General features: G+C 47.6%; 1 protein-coding gene across 2 annotated transcripts; it reads left to right on the plus strand.

Moving 5' to 3' along the window:
- The first annotated feature begins 1,470 nt into the window (after window positions 1–1,470).
- On the plus strand, window positions 1,471–26,258 carry SMO (smoothened, frizzled class receptor). 2 transcript variants are annotated; one of them, XM_019959063.2, is made up of 13 exons: window positions 2,174–2,306; window positions 16,832–16,946; window positions 17,628–17,833; window positions 18,511–18,720; window positions 18,963–19,135; window positions 19,471–19,690; window positions 19,786–19,909; window positions 21,341–21,433; window positions 22,105–22,213; window positions 23,142–23,327; window positions 23,743–23,891; window positions 24,399–24,533; window positions 24,755–26,258. In XM_019959063.2, the coding sequence occupies exons 3-13, from the start codon at window positions 17,687–17,689 to the stop codon at window positions 25,165–25,167; spliced, it is 1,959 nt and encodes a 652-aa protein (XP_019814622.2). In that variant the 5' UTR covers window positions 2,174–2,306; window positions 16,832–16,946; window positions 17,628–17,686; the 3' UTR covers window positions 25,168–26,258. The 2 variants fall into 2 exon arrangements, with proteins under 2 accessions (XP_019814621.2, XP_019814622.2); XM_019959062.2 differs by lacking the exon at window positions 16,832–16,946 and having other exon boundaries at window positions 1,471–2,306.
- The last annotated feature ends 65 nt before the right edge of the window (window positions 26,259–26,323 follow it).

A 26,323-nucleotide genomic window follows, 5' to 3' on the forward strand; every position in this document is an offset into this window, starting at 1 on the left:
TCGTCATAGTTTCCTCCCCTTGTAATGCCAGCTGGGCTCCTCTCTACTTTTCTAACTCCTCCTACTCACACTTCAGGGCTAGATTCAAATCCCCACTTCTCCACTTCTACCCATGCTGACCTTTCCCTGCTATAAATTCTTAGGGAGCACTTACTGTATCCTTCATTTTGGCACCTTATTTATCCAGTGATTAGCATGCATATCTAACTGCACTGGATACTCTGTGGGTAGAGAGAAAGGTCCTTGGCTTAGAGGAGGAGACTTTGCTGCTTTGTCATAATATATTACTGTTCCTTGAGGGCAAGCCTTGTCTCCATGGTAAAAATCCAAGATCTCAAGTTCTTCAAGTATGGCATGCCTATCATGGTGCCACACACACCCTAAGATTTCAGAAAAAGACTTGTTAAATTGAATTAAATCCTCTCGGGCTTATGCACTACTTGAGGATGGTAGCTGAAGTACAATAGCTAATCTGCTCTAAAATGGCCAAGCCTAACAAGACTAGTCCACCTGGGCTAGGCTGAAGGGGTAGGGGTCCTGGTGAGAAAGGAAAAGCCACCTTAGTGTGCTGCCCCATGAGCAACAGGAAGAATTGCTCACTGCAAGTCCACTCCCCTGGCTGGACCACTGGTTATTTAGAGGTGGAAACCACTACAGGGTGAAATCAAATTCCATGACTGACAAGAAAAAGAGTGAGAAAATGTGAAGAATGGCAGAGTAGGGAAGGAGAGCAGCTTAAACTTCCTGGGCCAGCCTATGAGTAGCCTATGAGCAGCAAAGGGCCATCAGAGAGGGACTGGCCTCCTTCAGCCATAACCAAAGACACACCAGGGCCAGCCATTGGCAACCACAGTTCAGAGTTTCACACATTTGTAGCAATAAAACTTGATGCCCACACTTTTGGTTTCCAGACACATGCTCTCTGAATGCTCTCTGAAGGCAGCGGAGGCTGCCTGGAGTGACTCTGAGGTCATCTCTCGCACAGGTCCCTAGCTGGAAGGACTTGGACAAATGGTGGTCTTCTCCATGGAGCTCTGGAACAAGCTGAAAGATCTAACCAAAAGCAGAAAAGACTGGCAGACTGGGGAGCAGGGCGGGATCTTCTAGATGCAGTAGAAGGTTCAGCTGACTTCAGGCATCCCTTGTCTCTCCCACATAAACCAGAAGAGTCCACTCTCTGCAGACGGCCAAGTTGAACGATCCTCAGGCCAGTCAAGATGCCCGCTGAGTCTGTGGCAATTACTGGCCACGATTTCCGATTTCCACCCATCTTGTGCCCCGAGGCAGCGGCGAGGTCACCGGAGCCCCCTGGCCTGGGCCTCTCCAGGCTCCCGGGACACTGAAGCTCCAGCTCCTCCTTTCTCGCATCCCTCCCCTCCTCTTCCCTCCCTCGGCCAGTCCCTCCCCCAGCCGTGTGGTGGGGGGGGCGGGCGGGCTTGGCTCGGCGAGGCCCGTGCATTCCAGAGAGCCAAGCGAGCTAGAGCAACAAAGGAGCCGGGTAGTTGGCGGGGAGAAGTCGGGGGGCTGAGGCGCGGTAACGCGAAGGGGGCGTCTGGGAGGCGGGCTGGCGCGGGGGCGGAGCCGGGGACCCAGTCCCGCACCCCCGGCCAGCGCCTGGCCTCCATCGCGGGGCCAGGAGGTGGTTTTAATGGTGGGAGAAGGAATGGGGCTGGAGATTGGGGGCCCAGGGGGCTCCCGGGGGTGAAGATAACTTGGATTGCTAGGAAGGGGTAGAGAGTTGTGCATCCCGGCCCGGGCCTCCGCCGCCCAACATGGGCCCCGGGTTCCAAAGTTTGCGAAGTTGGGTGCCGAGGGCCCGAGGCGCGCGGGGCGTCCGGGGGGACCCGGCACCGGACTCTCGGGGCGCACAGGACGCCTGAGCTGCGTCTGCGGTCCCCAGGGTGGCGCGTGTAGCCGGGGGGGTGGGCTCCGGAGAGCGGGCGGGGGCGCCGGGGCTTCTGCTGAGTTGGCGGGTTTGGCCATGGCCGCTGCCCGCCTCGCACGGGGGCCGGAGCTCCTGCTCCTGGGGCTGCTGCTGCTGCTAGGGGGCCCGGGCCGGGGGGCGGCCTTGAGCGGGAACGCGACCCGGCCGGGGCCCTGGAGCGCGGGCGGGAGCGCGAGAAGGAGCGCAGCCGTAACCGGCCCTCCGCCGCTGCTGAGCCACTGCGGCCGGGCCGCCCCCTGCGAGCCGCTGCGCTACAACGTGTGCCTCGGCTCGGCGCTGCCCTACGGGGCCACCTCCACGCTGCTGGCCGGGGACTCAGACTCCCAGGAGGAGGCGCACGGCAAGCTCGTGCTCTGGTCGGGTAAGCGCGCGGGAGCCGGAGCCCGGGTCGGGGGCCGTGGCGGTGGGTTGCGGGGACTCTCTGAAAGAATAGGCTTGGGCCTGAGCTTGTGAGAGGTGGGAGCAGCACCCGGGAGAGTTGGAGGAACAGAGTCTGAAACTTGGGAGGCAGGCTTGAGACCCTGGGCTGATGAAGAGGGAGGACGAGGAACTTGAGGGAGTGGGTCACAAAGGGCCTGAGCAGGGTAGGAAGCAAAGGATGGGGGGGAATGAAGGCCTCCGGAGCGAGAGGGTGGGGGCTCTGAGCCACAAGAAAGGACTTCTCCTTTTTTTTTTAATTTAAGAAGAGATGCTCCACGTAGGTACCACTCTGGAAGCAGGGTCCTCGGGAATGCAAGGTGTTTAGACCTTGGAGCAGAGACCAGGAAATCGAATTGGAGAGGGAAAAGGGAAAGATGGGGGTAGAAGATTTAGGCATTGAGGGAAGATGGGCAGAAAAAATTGAGTGAAATTTGTGAAAGGTAAGAAACCCCTGGTAATGACTAATTAAAAGGTAATCAGAAAGCTCCAGAAACCTTGTTTTGGGAGCCAGAAGTCCAGAGGATTGTGATCTTGTCCTGCTTTTGACAGGAGATTTCGGTTTCCTCATCTGAAAAATGGGGACTCCGTTCCCTGTCCGAAATTGTGAAGGAATGAGACTCTTCTAACCATCATTTGTGTGTTCTTGGGAAGTTTGGGTTCTCAGACTGGTCTGCGTTGAGGAAGGACACTTAAGTCTGGAGTGTCCAGGCCCTTGGATACTTACATGGTGGCCTGAAGTCCCAGAAGCCTCACCTCAAGCTGGGATTATAACCTGATCTGAAAAACTGCAGACTAAACCCAAGAAGGTCCTTCTTTAGCAGTGTGGAGTGGATTAGCTCCCCGCTTGTCACTCTTCCGGGCTGGGGACTTAAAGATAAGGGAAGGGAACTTGCCTCGCCACCCCTTGCTTGTAGCTAGTGTGGTTCCAAAATTGTCCTTGAAGAAACAGAAACTAAAATCAAAAGCCAGGAGCAGACATGGGAACCTCCTTCTTTTGATAGGTCTTGGATGTCCCACATGTCCATTCTGCCCCAGCATCTTGATAGAGAAGTGTTTGTAGGCTGCCTGTCATTGTCACGTTGACCGCTGGAGTTCTGAGTCTTTGCTGGATGTTGAACAAAGCCATGTCATTCCTCGCTTGGTACAGATGTCAGAGGAAGAACTTGGAGGATGGTACCCATAGTGGAGCCACATCCTTTGTGGGTATTGGATTCGAAAGTCAACATGTAGGCAGAAACCATGTGTAATCAACAGTAACTTTGAAAACAATCACAAATGGCCACAATGTCAGGTCTCTGTGACTTTGTGTTCATATCCTCTTTGATGGTAATATGTTTGTATGCGTGTGCAACATATAGTAATGCACAGTATGTAAGAAGGGGCATACATAGAAAATATAATTTTAGTTTTTAAAATTACATAAATGCAGAAGTGATAAAATTAAAAAAAAACACACACACAAAAGAAAGGTATCAACAATATTTCTTTGAGTTTGCTAAGTTGCTTCAGTCGTGTCCGACTCTTTGCAACCCCATGGACTATAGCCTGCCAGTCTCCTCTGTCCATGGGATTCTCCAGGCAAGAGTACTGGAGTGGGTTGCCATTTCCTTCTCCACCTTTGAGTTTAGGAGCCAATTGTATGGAAAATCTAAATGTCTCCAAACTAGAATCTCACCCAGTTCTGAGCTGCTCACACTATGAAAGGATATGTTCCTCCCATCTCTTCTTATTTATTTAACAGGGGCTTATGGTTGAATTCCCCCAACTTAAATGCATGTGTGATGCTGCCCTTCTGTAGTTATCATCAAATCAAGGTGGAAGGATATGAACCTCTCTCCAGCCCAAGCTCCTGAAAGCAGTTGCTGGGCAGAAGTGGTTTTGGCAGAAAAGTTTAGGAGTTAGAACCATCTGCTGGCTGCATAGGTTTGAACCTCACTAGCTGTGACTCTGGTGGGACACAGTCCTACAGGGGTTCCGGCACTGAGCCCTGGTCCTTATTTAACTGAGTTCTGTGCCCTCATCCTTCATCCCTCAGCTCAGTCCCATTCCCATATGCTTTCTGGATGTTCCTTTTCTATGTCTAGTCTTTCTGCTAGATGTTTCATGTGAAGTAGAGCCAGAAGCAGGTATAGGTATGGGCTGGGTCAGTAAGTGGGTAGAGTGAACCAGAGCCAAAAATGAGAATCACAGACAAGCCTTCAGCTAATAGTTCTGGCTAGTGATTTGTCCTGTCCTGAGCTAGTAGACTTGATTTGGCTTAAGATGTAGTCAGTGTCATCTGGCTCTTGGAGGTGTTTTTGTAGGTAGAAATAATTTAGGGTGTCTGTAAACTTGAAAGTAGAGACTTGTTCTTTCCTTTTTTTTTTTTTTAATCTGAGTTCTGAGTACATAGCTTTCTACTCATTCATTCAGTTAGATGTTTGGATGCTGGCTACAAGTCATCCTGGATCAGTTTCTGGGGCAGATAAAGATGGAGAATACAGACAGGATCCCTGCCGTCAAGGGAAGACAGACAATTAAACCAGGCTTTAGCAACACCTCTACGAGGTATTGTGACCTGGTAGGATGATGAAGGAACACAGAGGACTTTGGGGAACAATGAGAGACCCCTGGAGGAACTGACATTTAACCCACAACCTGAGAAATAAGTAGGAGTTTCTGGGGCCAAGGATGATTTGGGTGGGAAGGGATAGGAAGAGGATATGGATGTACAAAGGTGTAGAGGCGAGAGGGCTTGATACTTTTAAGGAAGTATAAGAATTTCAGTAGAACTGAATCAAAGCATGTGAGGGATAGGATTCTGAGAGATAAGACCTAGAGAATTAGAAAATAAAGGGATTCATATCCCATATTGGAAAGTTTGGATGTTTGCCGGAAAATAAGAAGGGGGCACTGAAGTCTTTTAATGAAGAGAGATGGAATCATATTTGCATTTCAGACCGATCTCCTTGAGTACTGTGTGAAGAAGCCATGGGAGGAAGGGAAGCCTGAAGCTGGTTTGCTTGTTGAAGGGATGGTTGAAGTAGAGATGATGGTGGTCAGTACTGGGGTGACAGCCTGGAAGAAATGGACAGATCCTGGGATTTCAGAAGTAGAACCAATGGGACTTGCTGATGAGTGAGCAGGAGAACCCAGGTTTCAGGCTTGGATGGAAGGTGGTATCATTCCCTCTCACTAAACTGGAGAATGCTAGAGGAGGAGGAGGTTTAGGAAGAAAGTACGAGTTCGTTTTGGTCATGTGAATTAGAGGGGCTTATTGGACATCTGTGTGGAAAGTGAAAGTCGCTCAATCGTGTCTGACTCTTTACCACCCCATGTACTATAAAGTCCATGGAATTCTCCAGGCCAGAATACTGGAGTGGGTAGCCGCGGCTTCTTTACCAGTTGAGTCACCAGGGAAGACATCTGTGTGGAGAGTCCCAGCAAACCTAGAATTGTTTTGCCGCTCAGTTGTGTCTGATTCTTTGCGACCCCATGAATTGCAGCATGCAATTGTCCTTCACCATCTCCCAGAGTTTGTTCAGAATCATGTCCATTAAGTTGGTGATGCTATCCAATCATCTCATCCTCTGTCACCCACTTCTCCTTCTGCCCTCAATCTTTCCCACCATCAGGATCTTTTCAAATGTGTCGGCTCTTCGCATCAGGTGGCCAAAGTATTGGAGCTTCAGCTTCAGCTTCATTATCAGTCCTTCCAATGAATATTCAGGACTGATTTCCTTTTGGATTGACTGGTTTGAGCTCCTTGAAGTCCCAGGGATTCTGAAGAGTCTTCTCTAACACCACAGTTCAAAAGCATCAATTCTTTGATGCTCAGCCAAACCTAGAATAGGAGTTGCTGAAGAGAGGTAGCCACTATGAGCTTCCTCAGCCTAGACTGCTGAGCCTTTGGAAGTGAGGAATATCTCAGGTTGGGCCAATTTGTAAGTTTATATAGAACTCAGGTATGTCTCTCCTATATCTTTCAACTCTCTAGACTTGGGCTTCTTCAGGCACTCAGCATCTTACCCCAGGATAGTTTGAAATGTCTCCTCGCAGGCTTTCCAAGCTGACCAGACAAACATACTTATCCAGGCTATGGCTCACATTTGGCCAGACCTGGTTGGTTTGGTAAGTGGGGTAAGAAAGAAGAGAGACCTGTGGCTGGCAGGGGAAATAGGTCTCTGAGAACCAGCACGTAGCCTCTTTGACCACTGCTGTGCTCTGTGTGTGCACAGGGGTGTGCAGCCCTGGGTCCCAGCTGGGGGCAGCTGGTAGGGAAGAGCTGGAGAAGCTGGGAGGAATTTCTCATTTGCTACTCAGACATCTAGCTGAGAGATTGAGAGGAGGTCTGTTATTTGCAAAGGCAGACCAGAAAGAATTTCCTTAGAGCTGTTCCCAAACCTGGCTGATGATCAGAATCATTTTTAAAATATATATTTTTGGAAAGTATAAAAATACAGAGAAACACCCATGGGCTCAAGTTTTCATTTTTGCTTCAGATTTTTACCTTTTGAATTGTGAAATGTAGCCTGTATACAGAAGGTGCATATGACACAGAGGTACTAAATAATAAATAAATATAAAATGACACCTGAGTCAAGTGATGGTGGGCCACCCGGGAGCTCCCTCTGTCTTTTCCAATCACATCTCCTTCCCTCCTCTTCTAGAAGTAACCACTACCCGGATGTTTTTGATGATCATTCCCTCTTTCCTCCATAGTTTTACCATCTAGTTTTGGAATCCCTGAACGGTGTATCAGTTTTGCATGTTTTTTACCTCTAAACAGATGGAACTGAGCTGTGTGTATTCTTTTATGTCTTATTTCTTTTGCTCTATGTTATTTTGTAAAATTCATCCATGTTGTTGCAGCTTATTTTTCATTGCTGAATAGTACTCCATTGTACAATATACCACAATTTATCTATTTTATTGTTCTTTTTTGTTTGTTTGTTTTTGGTTTTGGCTGTGCTGGGTCTTTGTTACTGCTCGAAGGCTTTCTCTAGTTGCAGTGAGCAGGAGCTACTCTTCGTTGAGATGCACAGGCTTCTCTTGTTGCATTACATGTGCTCTAGGGCGTGCGAGCTTCAGTACTTGTATCACATGGGCTCAGTAATTGTGGTGCACAGGCTTAGTTGCTCCTTGGCATGTGGGGTCCTCTCAGACCAGGGATCAAGTCCATGTCCCCTCATTGGCAGGTAGATTCTTAACCACTGGATCACCAGGAAAGTCCCCTTTTGGTTGTTCTTAAACATTTAAGTTATCTCTGTTTTTGGCTACTATGAATAACATTGCTATGAATATTCTTTTCTATATATCCTTGTGCCCCTAGGTCAAATTTCTCTAGGTACATACTGAGAGAAATGGAATTGCTAGGTAAGAGGGCATGCATATCAGCTTTGCTAGATAATGCCAGTTTTTCAAAATGATTGTACCAACTTCTACATTCACTATTCCTGTAGAAGAGTCACCGTGGCTCCATGTTATTTCTGACACTTGGTACTGTCGGTGTTTTAAATTTTTGCCAATCTAGAAGATCTGAGTAGACATTTCTCTGAAGAGGGCATATAGATGTCTCATGAAAAGATGTTTAACATTGTTAGTTATTAGAAAAATGCAAATCAAAACTACAATGAGATATTACTTCATACTGGTCAGAATGGCTATCATCAAAAAATCCGCAAACAAATGCTGGATGAGGAGAAGGTAACCCTTCTACACCGTTGGTGTAAATGTAAATTGGTATAGCCACTCTGGAGAACAGTATGGTGGTCCCTTAAAAAACTAAAAATAGAGCTACCATGTGACCCTGCAATCCCACTCCTGGGCATATATCTGGAGAAAAACATGATCCGAAAGGATACATGCACTCCAGTGTTCATTGCTGCACTGTTTACAATAGCCAAGATGTGGAAGCAACCTAAATGTCGATCAACAGAGGAATGGATGAAGAAGATATGGTACTTATATACAATGAAATATTATTTAGCCGTTAAAAGAAAATTGATATTGAGGAACCTATTTTCAGGGAAGGAAGGGAGATGCAGGTGTAAAGAATGGACTTGTGGACACAATGAGAGAGGGAGAGAGCGGGATGAATGGAGAAATAGCATCACTGTATATACCCTATCAGCTGTAAGCTGGCGGTAAACTGCTGTGGAGCATAGGGAGCCCAGTCAGGTGCTCTGTGATGGCCTGGAGGGTTGGGGTCAGAGAGGAGAGGGAGGCTCGAGAGGAAGGGGATGTAGTATAATTATGGCTGATTTGCATTGTTGTATGGCAGAAACCAACACAACGCTGCAAATTTTTTTTTAATTTAAATAAGCAATTATCACACACAAAAAAGAATGAAATAATGTCATTTTCAGTAACATGGATGGACCTAGAGAGTGTCACACTGAGTGAACTAAGTCAGACAGAGGAGAAACATTGTATGGCATCCCTTATACGTGGAATCTAAAAAGAAATTTTACAAATGAACTTACAAAACAGAAAGAGACACAGATTTAGAAAACACACTTATGGTTGCTGAGGAGAAGGGATAGTTAGGGAGTTTGGGAAGGTCATGTACACACTGCTGTTCTCAAAGTGGATGACCCACGAGGACCTACTGTATAGCACATGGAACTCTGCTCAGTGTTATGTGCCAAGCTGGATGGGAGGGAGGCTTGGAGGAGAATGGATACATGTGTATGTGTGGCTGAGTCCCTTTCTGCTCACCTGAAACTACTACATTGTTACTTGGCTACACCCCAGGACAAAATAAAAAATTTAAAGTTTGAAAGAAAATTTTTTTTTGCCAGTCTAGTCTAGTGGCTGCATGGTTGTATGTATTTGTGCTTTTAATTTGTATTTCCCTGATTGCTAGTGAGGTTAAGCGCCATTTCAGATGTTCCTTCACTGGCCATTTAGATTTCTTCTTTTGTGAAACCTCTGCTCAGATCTTTGGCCCATTTTTCTGTCAGACTATCTGTCACATTTGTAAGATTTGTAGTTCTTTATATACGCTATATATGAGTCCTTTATTGGTTGTAAGTATTGAAAATACTTTCTATTCTGCAGCTTGCCTTTTCATTCTCTCAGTGTCTTAAGTTCTGAACTTTAAGGTAGTCATTTATCAAACTTTTTATGATTAGTGCTTATTGTGTCTTACTTTTAAGTCCTTTCATACCACAGAGTCAAGAATTCATTCTGTTACCTTCTTTCCTTTCATTTTAGGTACATAATTCACCTGGAATTGATTATTTTAGAACTCCAGTTTCATATATATTGTCTCAACATCATTTATTTAAAAAAAAATTCTTTTCTATACTGGTCTGCCATAAATCAAGTGTTCAAATATGTTTTTGTTTCTGGGATCTTTATTCCATTCCATACGTCTATTTGTCTATCTCTTATCATACCATCTTAATTATAATACCTTTTTTTTTAAAACCATGCCTCTGGGCATGCAGGATCTCAGTTCCCCAACCATAGATCAAACCCATGTCCCCTAATTTGGGAACTTGGAGTCTTAACCACTGGACCACCAAGGAATTCCCTTTAATTATCATATCTTTATAGCATGGTCCTTTTTTTAAATTTTATTTTTAATTGGAGGATAATTGCTTTACAATGTTGCGTTGGTTTCTGCTATACAACAACATGAATCAGCCATAAGTATACATATATTCCTTCCTTCTTGAACCTCCCTTCCACCCCAGCCCCCATCCCACCCCATACGTTGTCACAGAGCACCGGGCTGAACTCCCTGTGTTGTATAGCAACTTCCCACTAGCTATCTGTTTTACGTATGGTAGTGTATATGTTTGGAGAAGGAAATGGCAACCCACTCCAGTGTTCTTGCCTGGAGAATCCCAGGGGCGGGGAAGTCTGGTGGGCTGCTGTCTCTGGAGTCGCACAGAGTCGGACACGACTGAAGCGACTTAGCAGTAGCAGCAGCAATGTATATGTTTCAAAACCTATGGGCCCCTTCTCAGTATAATATTTTTATTTCATAAAGTAGAACCCATAGGATTGAAAAGCATATAGGATTACAAAAGAAATGAATTATATTGAAATATAGTTATCAAGTGTTAAACAAGTTTGCAATCTAATGTATGTGTGCTTCTTTATTAGTACACTAGATAAGATTTAGTGTGGGTTTAATAAGCACTGTAATGTCAAGGTAGTGATGAGCAGTAAAAATATTTTGAGGTGTTTCCAACAAAAGTATCTAATTTCCATTTGTGACAGAGCCACAGGTACTGCTATCATTTCTGTGGTTTGATGCTCATATTCATAATTGGGAAAGACTAAATTCCAGTTAGATATAATTTTTTCCCATCTAGGTTCATGGACCCCTAAATTATCTTTGTGACCTGCAGGCTAAGAACCTCTGCTTTAGAGGATGGCACTATTTAATAGACGGTGTGGTCTATTCTTAACCCTTTGTATTTTCATGTAAAAGTATTTGTTGGTGGTTTTGACTGGAATTACATTGAGTATATAGATTAATTTGATGACATCTTTATAATATTGTGTCTTCTAATCATTTCATTAAGTATTCTATGTAGATCTTTAATTTTCTCAGTATTTCTTGCAGTTTTCTGCACAAAGTTCTAAATACCATTTTAGATTTATTCCTAGGTACTTGACATTTTAATGCTGTTATAAATTGTGCTTTTACATTTCATTTTGTTTGTTGCATAGAGATACAATTAATTTTAAATACAGTAAACTAACTAAATTTATATACATACAAAGTTATCTCATTTGTGAATAATGAGTTTTGTTTCTCCTTTTTCAAACTATATGTCCTATATTCTTTATTGCCTTACTGCACTACTTAAGACCTCCAGTACATGGTTAAATAGAAGTGATAATAGTAGTAGCAGTCTTCATTCTTGACTTTTTCTTCATTCTAAAGAGAAAGCTTTTATACCTTTCACCATTAAATGTGATATTTGGTATAGGAATCTTGTAGTTATATTTAATCAGATTAAGGAAATTTTCTTATATTCCTAATTTGCCGATTATTATTTTTATCATGGATGGATGTTGAACTTTATCAACCACTTCCTCTGTTGAGATGATCATATGATTTTTTTCTGTCAGTGTGGTAAATTGCATTGATGAAATTTTCTAATGCTGAACCATCCTTAGCACAATGGTTTTCAACTCGATTGATCATCAGAATCACCCAAATTCTTTTTTAAAGTTTCAGTTCGGTTCGGTTCAGTTCAGTCGCTCAGTTGTGTCCGACTCTGTGACGCAGCACGCCAGGCCTCCCTGTCCATCACCAACTCCCGAGTTCACTCAGACTCACATCCATTGAGTCAGTGATGCCATCCAGCCATCTCATCCTCTGTCGTCCCCTTCTCCTCCTGCCCCCAGTCCCTCCCAGCATCAGAGTCTTTTCCAATGAGTCAACTCTTCACATGAGGTGGCCAAAGTACTGGAGTTTCAGCTTTAGCATCATTCCTTCCAAAGAAATCCCAGGGCTGATCTCCTTCAGAATGGACTGGTTGGATCTCCTTGCAGTCCAAGGGACTCTCAAGAGTCTTCTCCAACACCATAGTTCAAAAGCATCGTTCTTCACTGCTCAGCCTTCTTCACAGTCCAACTCTCACATCCATACATGACCACAGGAAAAACCATAGCCTTGACTAGATGGATCTTTGTTGGCAGAGTAATGTCTCTGCTTTTCAATATGCTATCTATGTTGGTCGTAACTTTCCTTCCAAGGAGTAAGCGTCTTTTAATTTCATGGCTGCAAGCACCATCTGCAGTGATTTTGGAGCCCCCCAAAATAAAGTCTGACACTGTTTCCCCATCTATTTCCCATGAAGTGATGGGACCAGATGCCATGATCTTAGTTTTCTGAATGTTGAGCTTTAAGCCAACTTTCACTCTCTTTCACTTTCATCAAGAGGCTTTTTAGTTCCTCTTCACTTTCTGCCATAAGGGTGGTGTCATCTGCATATCTGAGGTAAAATTGTGTCAAATATTATTTTTAAAGTACATAAATATAGAAAAAGTGAAGAAACTATTATAACACCTATGTTCATATTTTTTCTTTTTATTTCGTATTTTATTAAGGAAATAAAACAAGGGAATTCCCTGGCAGTCCAGTGGTTAAGTCTCACAGCCAGAAAAAAAGAAAAAAAAATAGATAAAATCGATGTCCCCTTTCTTCTTGTTTCCAGTTGCATTTCCTTCTGTTCTCTGGGAAGCTTCCCCCATCCCAGTAATTTGCATATTTATTTTTTAAGCTAAATTACTTTAATAAAATAGGTAGTACAAAATTGAAAAGTAACCAAAGTTAAACCCTTCCATTTCTGCTGCCTGCTCCCCATTTCCCCTCCCAGAGGCAACCGCCAACACTAATTTGTGTGTCTTTTTGTAGAATCTAACGTGTACAGATGTATGTGTGTTCTTATTTTCCCTCCCATAACCAGTAGTGGTTCTGCAGGCTCAGCTGAGTGTCCTCTACTCAACTGCACCCGTTTAACAGGACACGGTGGAGGTTGTTTCAGTTCATCACAAATGGTTCAAGCCTCGATAGTGTTCTATTATATTGATGTGTGACATTTTATTTAGTAGGTCTCCTATTGATGGATATATATTAAGGATGTTTCTACTCTTTTGCTATTACAAACAATATTACAATAAATAATCTTATATACGATTTTTGTGAACATATAAAGTGGAATTGTGAGTATATTTGACAGCTGGTATCAGATAGTCTCCATAAGTATTTAATAATTTTTATTCCTACTCAAAATGTACAAAACTGCCAGTTTCCCGTACGCTCTTGCCAATGTGGCATTTTCAAATGTTTTGACCTTTATCCTTCTAAAGATTAAAAAAATATGTCATTATAGTTCTATTTCACATTTATTGAGTGAGACTGAACATCTCTTTATGTTTTTAAAGGCCATTTGTATTTTCTGTGTGTGATCTCTTGTTTATCTTTTGCCTATTTTTTTATAGGATTATGAATTTCTTATTGATTTAGAAGAGCTTTATGCACATAAGGAAAGTAATTCTTTCTTTACCTGTGATGTTTATTGGAAATATATTTTCTCAGTGTGTTGCTTTTCTCATGATCTTGTTTTTTACCCTGCTGAATTTATCTATTTTTCTGCACTGGCAGGCAGCTTCATTCTTTACCACCAGCACCACCTGGGCAGCCACTGTCTATTTTTCTGAAGTCTTTTCTTCAAATCTTTTATTTCATAATTTCTAGTTTTGTGTCATACTTCAAAAGGCCTTTTCCACTCTAGGATTTTCAAAAAACATTTTCCACTTTTTCTTCTAGTAGTCTAATTTTTTAAAAATAATGTAGTTATTTTGATTTATCTGGAATTTATTTTTTATGGAAGAAATGGGGTAAAGATCCAACTTAGTTTTTCCCTGAGCTGCCTCATCAGTTGTCTTTCTTTTTTTTAAGCAGTTTGATTTTTTAGCTTTTCTTCAGTGAGTTTTTACTTTTAAAATTAATTTTTATTTTATATTTAAAATTAGTTTTATTACATTTTATTGTTTTATTACTTAAAATTAATTTACAATGCTGTGTTAGTTTCTGCTGTATAGCAAGGTGAATCATTATACATATACATATGTCCACTCTTTTTCAGATTCTATTCCCTGTAGATCATTACAGTGTATTGAATAGAGTGCCCTGTGCTATGCAGTAGGTTTGTTTTTTCTTTTTCTCTTTTTTTTCTGGCTGCACTGCATGGCATGGGGGATCTTAGTTCCCTGACCAGGGGATCAAATGCGAGTCTGCTGCATTGAAGTTTGGGGTCTTAACCAGTGGACTGCCAGGGGAGTTCCCTCAACTGTCTTTCAAGATTTATTTAATAATCTATCTTTTCCTTGAGGATTTTATTTTTAAAGTACAAAACAATATTTAAAATGAAAAAAAAAAAAAGAAAAGTTGCACACTTTAAAAAGCTGATAATTGGGACCTCCCTGGTGATCCAGTGGCTAAGACTTTGAGCTCCCAATGCAGGGGGCCTCAGTCCAACCCCTGGTCAGGAAACTAGATCCCACATGCTGCAACTAAGATTTCGGTGCAGCCAAATATGTAAACAAATTATATATATATATATATATATATACACACACACACATATATATATATATATACACATACACACATACATATATTCAAAGCTGATAATTACCACAAATATCACAAAATCCAGAAAGATAAAGGATATGTATGTGTGTGTGCATGTGTTCTATTAATAGTTATTCATTGTTATATTACAAAGCATTCCAAAACCTGGTGGCTTAAAACAAGAACCATTTCTTTTGCTCATGAGTCTACAATCTGGGCAGCACTCAGTAGGGATGGGTTGTTTCTGTTCCCAGATGTCTGTGGCCTTCACTGGGATATCTGGAAAAGTTAGGAACTTGAAAAATGCAGCATCTCTTTCTCTTTCAAGGAGAAGGGGACAACAGAGGATGAGATGGTTGGATGGCATCACTGATGCGATGGACATGAGTTTGAGTAGGCTCCAGGAGTTGGTGATGGACAGGGAAGCCTGGTGTGCTGCAGTCCGTGGGGTCACAAAGAGTCGGACACGACTGAGCCACTGAACTGAACTGAACTGAACTGAACTTTCCCTTCTTTTGGCCCCAGGGTCTGTCTATACAGTCTCTCCACCAGGCCTCTTCAGCAGGACAGCCTTGGGATAGTTAATCTGATTACATGGCAACTGGGCTCCAAGAACAAGGGTTCCAAGAGACCCAGGCAAAAACCGAATGGCTTCTTATTATGATCTAGGCTTGAGAGTCTGAGAACATCACTGCCACCACATTTTATTGGTGGAACAAGTCACTAAGACCAGCCCATATTCCACAGTATCTTTATTCAACGTCTATCTGTTTCTCCTCTAAAATACATTTTACTCTAGGGAGCTCCTCCCTATTTAAAATGTATTGTTTAATAAACATCCAGTAAAATTCACTTTCTTTGTTGTCACAGTTCTATGAGTTTAGACAAAGGCATAGCCTGGATGCAGCCACTGCATTCGAGATGGAGAACAGCCCCATCACCCCCAAATGTTCCCTCGTGCTGTCCCTTGGTAGGCAAAGTCATCTCCTACTCCATCCCCTGGCAACCACTGCTGTATCCTCCACCCATACCCAGGCAGTCAGAATTTTGGAGACTGGGTTCTCCATCTAGAGGGATAAAGGTCCCCCAGGTGATTCTGATTTGAGTCAGGTCTGAGAACTGTTGTTGGAGACATGTCTTCTTTTAAAATATCAGTTCAGTTCAGTTGCTTAATTGTATCCGACTCTATGGCACCCCACTCCAGTGCTCTTGCCTGGAGAATCCCATGGATGGAGGAGCCTGGTGGACTGTAGTCCATGGGGTCGCTAAGAGTCGGACACGACTGAGCGACTTCCCTTTCACTTTTCCCTTTCATGCTTTGGAGAGGGAAATGGCAACCCACTCCAGTGTTCTTGCCTGGAGAGTCCCAGGGACGGGGGAGCCTGGTGGGCTGCCGTCTATGGGGTCGCACAGAGTCGGACACGACTGAAGTGACTTAGCAGCAGCAGCAGCTGTAGCCCCATGGATTGCAGCACGCCAGGCTTCCAAGGAGCAAGCATCTTAATTTCATGGCTGCAGTCACTTTCATCACTGCAGTCATCTGCAGTGATTTTGGAGCCCAAGAAAATAAAGTCTGTCACTTAAAAAAAACTTTATATATATATATATATAATTTTGCTGCATTGGGTCTTAGTTGCTGCATGTGGATCTTTAGTTGCAGCATGCTGCACCTTTTAGTTGCAGCATGTGGGATCTAGTCCCCGATCAGGGATCAAACCTGGGCAGAGTCTTAGCCGCTGAACCACCAGGGAAGTCCCCCAAGAACACTGCCTATTAAGCAATAGGAATTTGCTTTGCATCCTTAGAATAGGCTTTGCTAGTGAGAGCTATGAGTGGTCAGAGGCCTCAGATAAGTAACAGTAACAGCTAATATCTCTTGAGTGCTTAGTATATGACAGGTACTGGGCTATGTACATTTGGTACATTATCTCACTCTGCACCACAGTTCCACTAAATCTTTTATCCCCATTTCACAGATGAGGAAATTAAGGCTCAAGATTAAGTAATTTGACCAAGATCACACAGCCAGGAAATGGTAGAGCCACAATTTGGACTCAGGCAGGCCAAATTTCGAGGTCCATGCTCCTTATCCCTCCCTCCCCAAAAGAGAAGTTACCTGCCCCCACCAGCTCCAGCCTGGGCAGTTCCCCATGTTGGCTCTCACTTCCTCAGAAGCTTCTCCTAATACAACGTCTTGTTTGGGAAATAGGTGTTCCTGCAGGAGGGATGATTCAGGAGGAGTAGAGGGATGGAATGCTGAAGTGAGCTTAGCCACGGGGGAGCAGGGTAGAGGCCTGGGCTGGGGCGGGGGTGCTGGGAGACCTCCACCTGCGTGCGTCTTGCTGACAAGACCTTTCCTCCCCCTGCACTGGATGCAGCCTCCTCTGTTTCTCTCCATCTGATTTCCTGTTTCCTCTTCCGGCTTTGGAGTACCTGGCTCCCCTGACTACCTCTTCCTAAACTCCTACCTGTTCTCTGTCCCACCTCAGCTTGGTAAGAGGAACAAGGGTCCGGGGGTCTGGGCAAGGGGAAACACCTCCTGGATCTGGTGCACGGGCCCTGTGGGGGTGGGTGCCACAGCCCTCCTTCCGCATGGACTGTAGAAGGTTTAGAATGCCCCTGAAAAAGTAAAAGATAAATGGATTTTGGGTTCTCAGCCAGAGGTGCCAACATTCCTTTAGTGGGTCATTTTGAAATGGGGGCTTTTTAAAAACTTTAATTGAACTGCAATATATTAATACATGGAGAAAAGGGCACAGATTGATTTTCACAAGGTAAATATACCCATGTAACTGGTACCAGATCAAGAAATAGAATACTACCAATGTCCCAGAAGTCCTCTTGAAGCCTCTTCCAGTCCCAACCCTGGAGTGGGAGGGGTGGGGAGCATTTTTTTGGTTGTCACTAGGACTTAGGGTTTCTGTTGGCATTTAGTGGGCACGGTCTAGGGATGCCAAATGTCCTGCAGTACATGGGACAGTTCTGCACAAAGAACAGTCCCGCCCAAATGCCCGGCTGAGAAATGCTGTGCCTGACGGTGCTGAGCAATCATGGCCTGCAGCATGGCCAAGAGAGATGCCTTAGGCCCAGGGAACAGGGATGCAGCTGGGTCTGTGGGTCAGAGTGAGGAGGGGTCTTCACTGCAATGTATCCACACTGTGGCTACACCCGCAGGCCTCCGGAATGCCCCCCGCTGCTGGGCAGTGATCCAGCCCCTACTGTGTGCTGTGTACATGCCTAAGTGTGAGAACGACCGGGTGGAGCTGCCCAGCCGCACCCTCTGCCAGGCCACCCGCGGCCCCTGTGCCATCGTGGAGAGGGAGCGGGGCTGGCCTGACTTCCTGCGCTGCACCCCCGACCACTTCCCCGAGGGCTGTCCGGTGAGTCCTCTGCAGGGCCAGGGCTGAGCTGGGCATGGGGACAGGGCCCAGCAGGGGCAGGGAAGCTCAGAGCCTACTGTGCTGAAAGATCCCAAGTCATGGGCTCAGCGAGCCACAGACCCAAACCAAAACTGGGCCAGTCCATCAGGGATTATCTTATCTAGCTATGAAACATTTTTTGAGCACCCACTCTGTTACTCACTGGGGAGTTACAGGAGTCATGAGTGACAAACCTATTCTCGGAAAGTTTATTGTCTGTTTAGGGAGTCAGGGCTTGGGCTTGCACGTGTAAAACGCGAGAGACACCAAGACAGGGATGGGATCTAGTTCTGGGGTGAGGGAGAGCACATTAATAATAATAGTAATCATTATTTATTACTGTCCAAATACATTTTAACCATCTTACATTTATTCATTTAACCCTTAGATCACACCATGAAGTAAGTACTGCTGTCCTGTAGATCAGGAAACGGAGCTAACAGGGAGGTCACGTAACTTGCCCTAGGCTATGTGGTCCCTGAGCGGCAAGGCTGGGATTCAGATGCTGGAAGGTTGTCTACAGCACCTGCGCTTTCAGCCTCTCTGCCGTGCTAACCCTGCACGTCTTATTAAACCAAAGGTCACCTCAAGCCTGCTGCTTTCCGTTGTATTGTCTTCTCCCCTTCTCTCCTTGCCAGAATGAGGTGCAGAACATCAAGTTCAACAGTTCCGGCCAATGCGAGGCTCCCTTGGTTCGGACCGACAACCCCAAGAGCTGGTATGAGGATGTGGAGGGCTGTGGGATCCAGTGTCAGAACCCGCTCTTCACCGAGGCCGAGCACCAGGACATGCACAGCTACATCGCGGCCTTCGGGGCTGTCACGGGCCTCTGCACACTCTTCACCCTGGTCAGCGGAGGGCAGGCCCCGGGTGGAGGGCAGAGGGAGAGGCGGGGGCCCGGGACCCTCAGGCTGCCTGTAAAGTAGGAAGGGAGCCAGTTGTCCGTGGGAGGCTGGGCTCTGGGAATCGGGGGGAGGAGAACTTGACAGGGGTCTTCAGGGAAGGGTGGTGATTAGAGGGGTGGGGAGTTCCAATAAGAGTGGCAGAACAGCCCTAACCCCGTGGAACGGGCCCCTCTTCTCTCTTCTAGGCCACATTTGTGGCTGACTGGCGGAACTCCAATCGCTACCCTGCCGTCATTCTCTTCTATGTCAATGCATGTTTCTTCGTGGGCAGCATTGGCTGGCTGGCCCAGTTCATGGATGGGGCCCGCCGGGAGATCGTCTGCCGTGCTGATGGCACCATGAGGCTCGGGGAGCCCACGTAGGTGTCCTGGGTTCCCAGAGGCGAGGGCGAGGGGAAGAGGCTGATGCCCATTTTCCACAAAAGGGGCAGGTTGGACTGGAAATGGAGACTTCAGCGTGGGATTCAGCTCTGCCTTGTTGCACCCAAGGTCTTCAGCACTAGAGCCTGGACCGTTCACATCTTCTGTATCCTCTTCACTTCTGACCCAAGCCCGGTCTCCAAGCCCTGACTCCTAGAAGAACCTTCAGACCTTAGAAGCCAGGAGTCTGGGGACCACAGGGCCAGAGGGGGGGAGACTTGGTAGATGGAATACAGAATGAGCACCCCAAGTGACACCCCACTTGTCTGCACAGCTCCAATGAGACCCTGTCCTGCGTCATCATCTTTGTCATCGTGTACTACGCCCTGATGGCCGGCGTTGTCTGGTTTGTGGTCCTCACCTACGCCTGGCACACCTCCTTCAAAGCCCTGGGGACCACCTACCAGCCTCTCTCCGGCAAGACTTCTTACTTCCACCTGCTCACGTGGTCACTCCCCTTTGTCCTCACTGTGGCAATCCTCGCCGTGGCCCAGGTCTAGTGACTGGTACAGGGTGGGGACCTGTGTGGGGCGAACGTGGGTGCGGGAGAAAGTGACCCCCTCTGTCCCCCTACCCCTTCCTCCTGCAGGTGGACGGGGACTCTGTGAGCGGCATCTGTTTTGTGGGCTATAAGAACTACCGATACCGCGCTGGCTTCGTGCTGGCCCCCATTGGCCTGGTGCTCATTGTGGGAGGTTACTTCCTCATCCGAGGTGAGTGAGGACTGGGCTGAGCACCTACTCTGTGTAAGCAGGAGCCAGGAGCTGCCAGCCCTGCTGCTTTTGAGGCAGGACCTCAGCTGGCTCACTGGGGCCTTGGGGTAAAGGGGAAGGACAGACACAGCACCACAGACAGACACAGCACCACAGACAGACACAGCACCACGACACTTAGGGTGGGGCAGCACCTTTGTTCGGCTAGAAAAATGCTGCCCTCAATCCAGCCTTGTTTGAAGGCTAACGGCTTGCTGAGTGGAGCTTGGGCTGGGTCCCTACCCCTGCTCAGCTCTGACCAGATGCCCTTGTGTGATAAACACCTTGAGTGACCTATCTCATCCATGTGGGCCAGCTGGGGGCCTTCCATCGTGTGTGTGCCCTGAATTCATATACACGCTCAGTCTCTGGAACTTGGTTTCTCAGCTCCTTTCTGACCACGGTGCACACACACGCAGAGTTTTCACAACACACACAGATTCTCTGTTTCCTCATTTCCCTGTCTCAATCTGCCGCCTCCACAATGAGCCTCCGTGTCTGAGCTCATTTTTGTTGAGCGTTCTCTGTAAACTTCAGTTTCCTCCCCCAGCTCCTGTTCAGCCCACCTTGTTTCCGTCTCCTTGGCAGTGGCTGGGCCTCTGATGTGTTTTGTATCTGTGTGTTCCTGTGCGGTAGCCACCAGCCACGTGTGTTGAAACTAGTCCAGGTTGAGACATCTCATAGCATAAAATACAAACTGCACTTCAAAGACTCAAGCACACACAGAAGTAAACAGTCTCATTAACAGCTTGTTATATGGATTACACGTTGAAATAATAATGTCGTAGACAATGATTTATTGTTTTTAAGGTGTATTGAAGTTAATTTCATTTGTGTCCTTTTACTTTTTGAAGGTGGCTTCTAAAAAATTTGAGATTATGAGTTGTTATTCAGCTTCGCAGTCATGTCTGACTCTTTGTGGCCCCATGGACTGCAGCATGCCAGGCTTCCTTGTCCTTCACTGTCTCCCAGAGTTTGCCCAGACTCGTGTCCATTGAGTTGATGATGCCATCCAGCCATCTCTGGAAAATTTGACATTATGAGTGTGGCTCACATTATATTTCTCTTGGACAGCAGTGTCCTGGGGGTCTCTTCTTTGGCCTTTTTCATCATAATAACTTTGACCCACTGCCTTTCTTAGGGAGGCTGGACCAGGAGTGAGGCGTCTTTGGTCTCCACTGTCTGCCTGCCCTGCTCCAGTCTTTCCTGTCTGTGGCATGTCTGCCACCAGCTGCACTCCAGTGTCTCCAGTTCCTCCAGCTTTAAATCAGCACAAGAGTCATCAGACCTGGGATTCCAGGACCATAGGACCCTCCTGGGATGCCACACACCCATGCCTCCCAGAAGAGTGGTCTGGCCCCCACTAATGTCTGCCATTTCCCTTATGTTCAGGAGTCATGACCCTGTTCTCCATCAAGAGCAACCACCCTGGGCTGCTGAGCGAAAAGGCAGCCAGCAAGATCAACGAGACCATGCTGCGTCTGGGTGAGTGGGTCTGTCCATCATCACGCCCACTGGGGAAGGGTATTGGAGGCTGAAGTTAGCAGTTAGCAGCCAGGGGGCAAGACTAGGCTCTGTGTGTGTGTGTGTGTGTGTGTGTGTGTGTTGGCGGTGATGCTGGTAGTAGCAGCTCAAAAGGGAAGGTACCTTCCTTCTCAGTTGGAAGAATTCAAGTTCATGTCAACACTTGAGGCCTATTTAGAACCCTTAAGTGCCTCTAATTTCTTATCTTATTTTGGAGAAAACAATTCTTCGGTATGTTTTATTGACGTGTACTTAAATCACAATGTTAATTTCTAGTGTATAGAACAGTGACTCAGATATATATATCTACAGATAGATAATTTTTCATATTCTTTTCATTATGGTTTATGACAGGATATTGAATATAGTTCCCTATGGTATATAATAGGACCTTGTTTATCTATTTTATATAGAGTAGTTTCTCTCTGCTAATCCCAAACTCCTGATTTATCCATGCCCCACTTCCCCCACCTCGGTAACCATAAGTTTGTAGAGAAAACAGTTCTTAAACCGAGCCCAGCACAAAGTCACCCCAGAGTTTTTCAGGCCCGTGTGGGGCGAACACCTCCTCCCTACCGCCGCTCCCACACCTGGGATGGGTGACGCCCTGCCCCACCCCTGACCCTCCACAGGCATTTTTGGCTTCCTGGCCTTTGGCTTTGTGCTCATCACCTTCAGCTGCCACTTCTATGACTTCTTCAACCAGGCTGAGTGGGAGCGCAGCTTCCGGGACTATGTGTTGTGAGTAGGGGACTGGGGGCCTGCAGTGGTGGGCACTGGAGACCCCTCTCTGCGATCCAGCAGGGGTCTGTTAGGTTCCAACCTCAGAGGGCGAGAGAAACTGCCTGTCTTGCTTTGGGTGCTCACACTGTTAGTTGCTCCGTAATTTGCAGACATGGCCAACAGCCCTGGGGTCCCTGCCCAGCTCCGCCCTTCCCTCTCATCCCCAAGGCTGCCTGGCTGGTGCGTTTGTAACTGTTAAGCCATTGTATGTTTTGGCTTCTCCCCACCTCTTGTGTTGGCCACAGATCTTGATTTCTATTTCTCATGGACTCTTTACAGAGCATATTGCAAATCCCTGCACAGCAATAGTTATCGCTCTACAACAGGTTAACAACCCATTAATGCTTTCTGGGTTTGCCTGTGCTTTTTTTGTGTCACATGATGATAAATCTGCGAGGGTAAGGCACCTCAGCTACTTCAAAAAGTGCAGTCCATACTGATACGAGGAATAGGAGTTAAAATGCTCATTGGGACCTCCATGGTGGTCCAGTGGCTAAGACCCTATGCTCCCAATGAAGGGGCCTGGGTTTGATCCTTAGTCAGGGAACTGACTGCAACATGCTGACTCCCACATGCTGCAACTAAGACCCTTCGAAGTCAAATAAATAAATAAATACATTTTAAAAATCCTAAGTGCTTCAGACTCTTCCTTAAAGGCTCCAGCTTCCAGTGTGTGCCTGGGTCCCTCCCCCAGAAATTTGATTTCATTGAATGGGGTGTGGCCCAAACAGCAAGAGTCATTAAAAGCTCCCAGGTGACTCTAATGATCACCTAGGATTGCAAATCATTGATGTGGGCTTCACTCTTTCTAGTGTTGGGATTGATTGTCTGGGCAACCACCAGGGAGACTCAGAAAGCTTCACCCGTCTACTACCCCTTGCCACAGATGCCAGGCCAATGTGACCATCGGGCTGCCCACCAAGAAGCCCATCCCTGACTGTGAGATCAAGAATCGCCCCAGCCTCCTGGTGGAGAAGATCAACCTATTTGCCATGTTTGGAACTGGCATTTCCATGAGCACCTGGGTCTGGACCAAGGCCACACTGCTCATCTGGAGGCGCACCTGGTGCAGGTGGGGTCAGCAGCAGCCCGTCCTGACCTGGCTGCCTCGTTCTCTCAGTCTCAGCATCCTGTAGGCTCTGTCAGGTCTCACAAGTCCCAGCGCAGCCTTGAGCAGGTGTGATTTCTGAGGGGCCGAGCGGCCGAAAGCGGCCTTTCCTGTGGCTCACCACTGCCCCCTGGTGACACCTTGTGTCCTTGCGAGGATGGGCCAAAGACTGTGCCTTCGCGTCTTCTAAGAGAGGAGTGATTCGAGAGCTGGGCACAGGAGCCCTGCATTCTAGCCTCCCTTTTTGGCAGAGAAGGCCTCTACTCTTCAGAGCTCTGGAGGCTCCTTTCCTGGAGGGAATGGATTTACTGGTCTTTTGCAAGATTTGAGGGGAAGCGGTTGCTCCTCCATGCCCCCTGCCCCATCTTTTTGCCCTCAGGTTGACGGGGCAGAGTGATGATGAACCCAAACGGATCAAGAAGAGCAAGATGATCGCCAAGGCCTTCTCCAAGCGGCGGGAGCTACTGCAGAACCCAGGCCAGGAGCTCTCCTTCAGCATGCACACCGTCTCCCACGACGGGCCTGTGGGTGAGCTGCTACTCTGTTTTCCTCTGGAGCCCATTCCCAGTTCCCTTCCAGGCTGGTGTGGCTTCATGGTCTGTTTGCAAGGCTGTGAGGAATGGCGCTCCTTCTTCTGTCTACATACTCCTTCTTCTCCAACCCCCCACCCCCATCCCCCCACCACTCCATCCCAGGCTACTCTCCCCTCTGTTTCTGCCCCTGGGTCTGCTTGCTGGTGATTTGGTTCTAAAGGACTCATCTCCCTCACCTTCAACCGTCTTCTTCCCCTGTTCTCCCTGGGCTACAGGAAGTCAGGTTTCGGGCACTGGGTTTCTGGCGTCTCCTCAGGCCCCCATGCCCTTCAAACTGGGGATGGGTAGAGATCTGGCTGTGCCCACCAGGGTGGGCTTTGTGTGCTAAGTTGAGTGGGAGCCAAGGGCTGGGGGAAGGTGAATGGTACCGAATATGGAAGGAGCAGTCACGGTGAGGGCCTGGGCAGTCATGGCACCTTGCCCTTTCCTTCCATCTCCACAGCGGGCTTGGCCTTTGACCTCAATGAGCCCTCAGCCGACGTGTCCTCTGCTTGGGCCCAGCACGTCACCAAGATGGTGGCCCGGAGAGGTGCCATACTGCCCCAGGATGTGTCTGTCACCCCGGTGGCAACGCCAGGTATGGATTTCCACTCCTGTAGGAAGGTGGGGGATGTTGAGGCTGGAATAAAGTCCTGGAGTGGAGTGACAGGAGCTGCCGGCAGGGGAGAGGGAGGGGAAGGCCTTGGAGAACTATAGCATGGGTTCCCGGCTCCAAGAGAAGGGGCCCGGGGAGAGAAGGTGCCACCCACGCGCACAGAGCTTAGAGTCCCAGGCTCCCGTTCTCTCTCCCACCGTCAGTGCCCCCGGAGGAAAAAGCCAACCTGTGGCTGGTTGAGGCAGAGATCTCCCCGGAGCTGGAGAAGCGCCTGGGCCGGAAGAAGAAGCGGAGGAAGAGGAAGAAGGAGGTGTGCCCACTGGTGCCACCCCCGGAGCTTCACCTCCCCGCCCTGGGCCCTGCCTCCGCCCCTAGTGCGGTCCCTCGGCTGCCACAGCTGCCCCGACAGAAGTGCCTGGTGGCCGCGGGCGCCTGGGGACCTGGGGAGTCCTGCCGACCTGGAGCCTGGACTCTGGTCTCCAACCCCTTCTGCCCAGAGCCCAGCGCCCCAGCCCCTGTGGTCTGGGCGCAGGGCCGCCGGCAGGGACTGGGGCCCATTCACTCCCGCACCAACCTGATGGAGGCGGAACTCATGGATGCAGACTCCGACTTCTGAGCCTGGAGAGTAGGACCTGCAACAAGAAGGAGGAACAAATACCGTTCCGAGGCTTTTCTTCCTCCCTGAGAGTGCTTCTGTCCAGGATCTCATCTTCAAGAGCACCTGAGGGCCCAGTTCCTTCCCGGGAGAGTTCAGTGTGGACGGCTCATGGCACCAGGACTGCAGGAAGGAGCCCTGACATCTCCACAGCTAGGCCTCACCGGGGCAGGGCCCTGGAGGTTAGGGTCCTTGATTCTGCCCCACCTGGCTGGCAGCGTCAGTCTCTAGCGGTGTCATGGGTAGCAGAGCTCCTAGTGTGGCGGTAAAGGTGCGAGCAAGGCTGCGTGGGCTTGCATGCATACTTGCATGGGCTGTGGTGGCCAGCCCCTGTCTGGCAGATGAGGGCTGGCTGCCCTTGTTTGTGCCAATGGGTGCCCTTCCCTGGCACTCTCAGACCAAAAGTGTTTATTGGGTCATTATCCCTTTGTCCACCTGAGGACAGAGCTCCTTTCTCCCCTTTCTGGTTGGTTGTGGGGCTGGGAGTACTTACTCCCATAGGGGCTATAACCTCTCTTAAAAGTGTCCAGCTGGCTCCACCGTAGGCCAGTAACCCACCCTGGGTGTTGTGGCACCCTCCTTTCCCCTTTCCCCTTTCGGTTCAACCAGGCCAGCCTCTTCCTGTTTCCTGTTTGTTGATTAGGACCCAGAGTTGCAGCATTTTCCACCCTGCCCCCACGCCCTACCCCTTTGCTGCTGGGCTCCATCTCCAGGTGAGAGGTTGGTTCAGCCATAGAGCCTGGCATGGTGGAGAAGCTGCGAGTGATGGGAAGCCTCTGGGCCTCAGAGAGATGCATGCTATCTCTCAGGGGATGGATCCTCTGACTGAGGAACTACCCTTAGGAAGCTGCTGACACTTCAGCCAGGCAGGAATGCTTCCTTCAACTTCCATAGTCGGTGGGTGAAGAGGTTCCCACCTCTCATTACCCCCATCCAAGGCCCCAGCGTCAAGAACCAGACAGCAGGGAGCTTTAGCAGCTGGCTGGGTTCCAGATCAGAGGGTAGGGATAAGGAAACAAAATATAAACAGTAAATAAAAGGTTTTTGTATAATCTATTGATGTGCTTCTTTCCAGAGGCCCCATCTTGACCCACTTACCTGGTCGTAATCTCGTTTT

Source organism: Bos indicus, chromosome 4, assembly GCF_029378745.1.
Source record: "Bos indicus isolate NIAB-ARS_2022 breed Sahiwal x Tharparkar chromosome 4, NIAB-ARS_B.indTharparkar_mat_pri_1.0, whole genome shotgun sequence".
NCBI lineage: Eukaryota > Metazoa > Chordata > Mammalia > Artiodactyla > Bovidae > Bos > Bos indicus.

Bases quoted from the DNA above. Each gene is read 5' to 3' on its own strand.
- SMO (XM_019959062.2), top strand. From the start codon at position 1,982: ATGGCCGCTGCCCGCCTCGCACGGGGGCCGGAGCTCCTGCTCCTGGGG. The intron at 2,307-17,627 runs GTAAGCGCGCGG...CTACACCCGCAG, and splicing joins CAAGCTCGTGCTCTGGTCGG to GCCTCCGGAATGCCCCCCGC. The intron at 21,434-22,104 runs GTGAGTGGGTCT...GACCCTCCACAG, and splicing joins CGAGACCATGCTGCGTCTGG to GCATTTTTGGCTTCCTGGCC.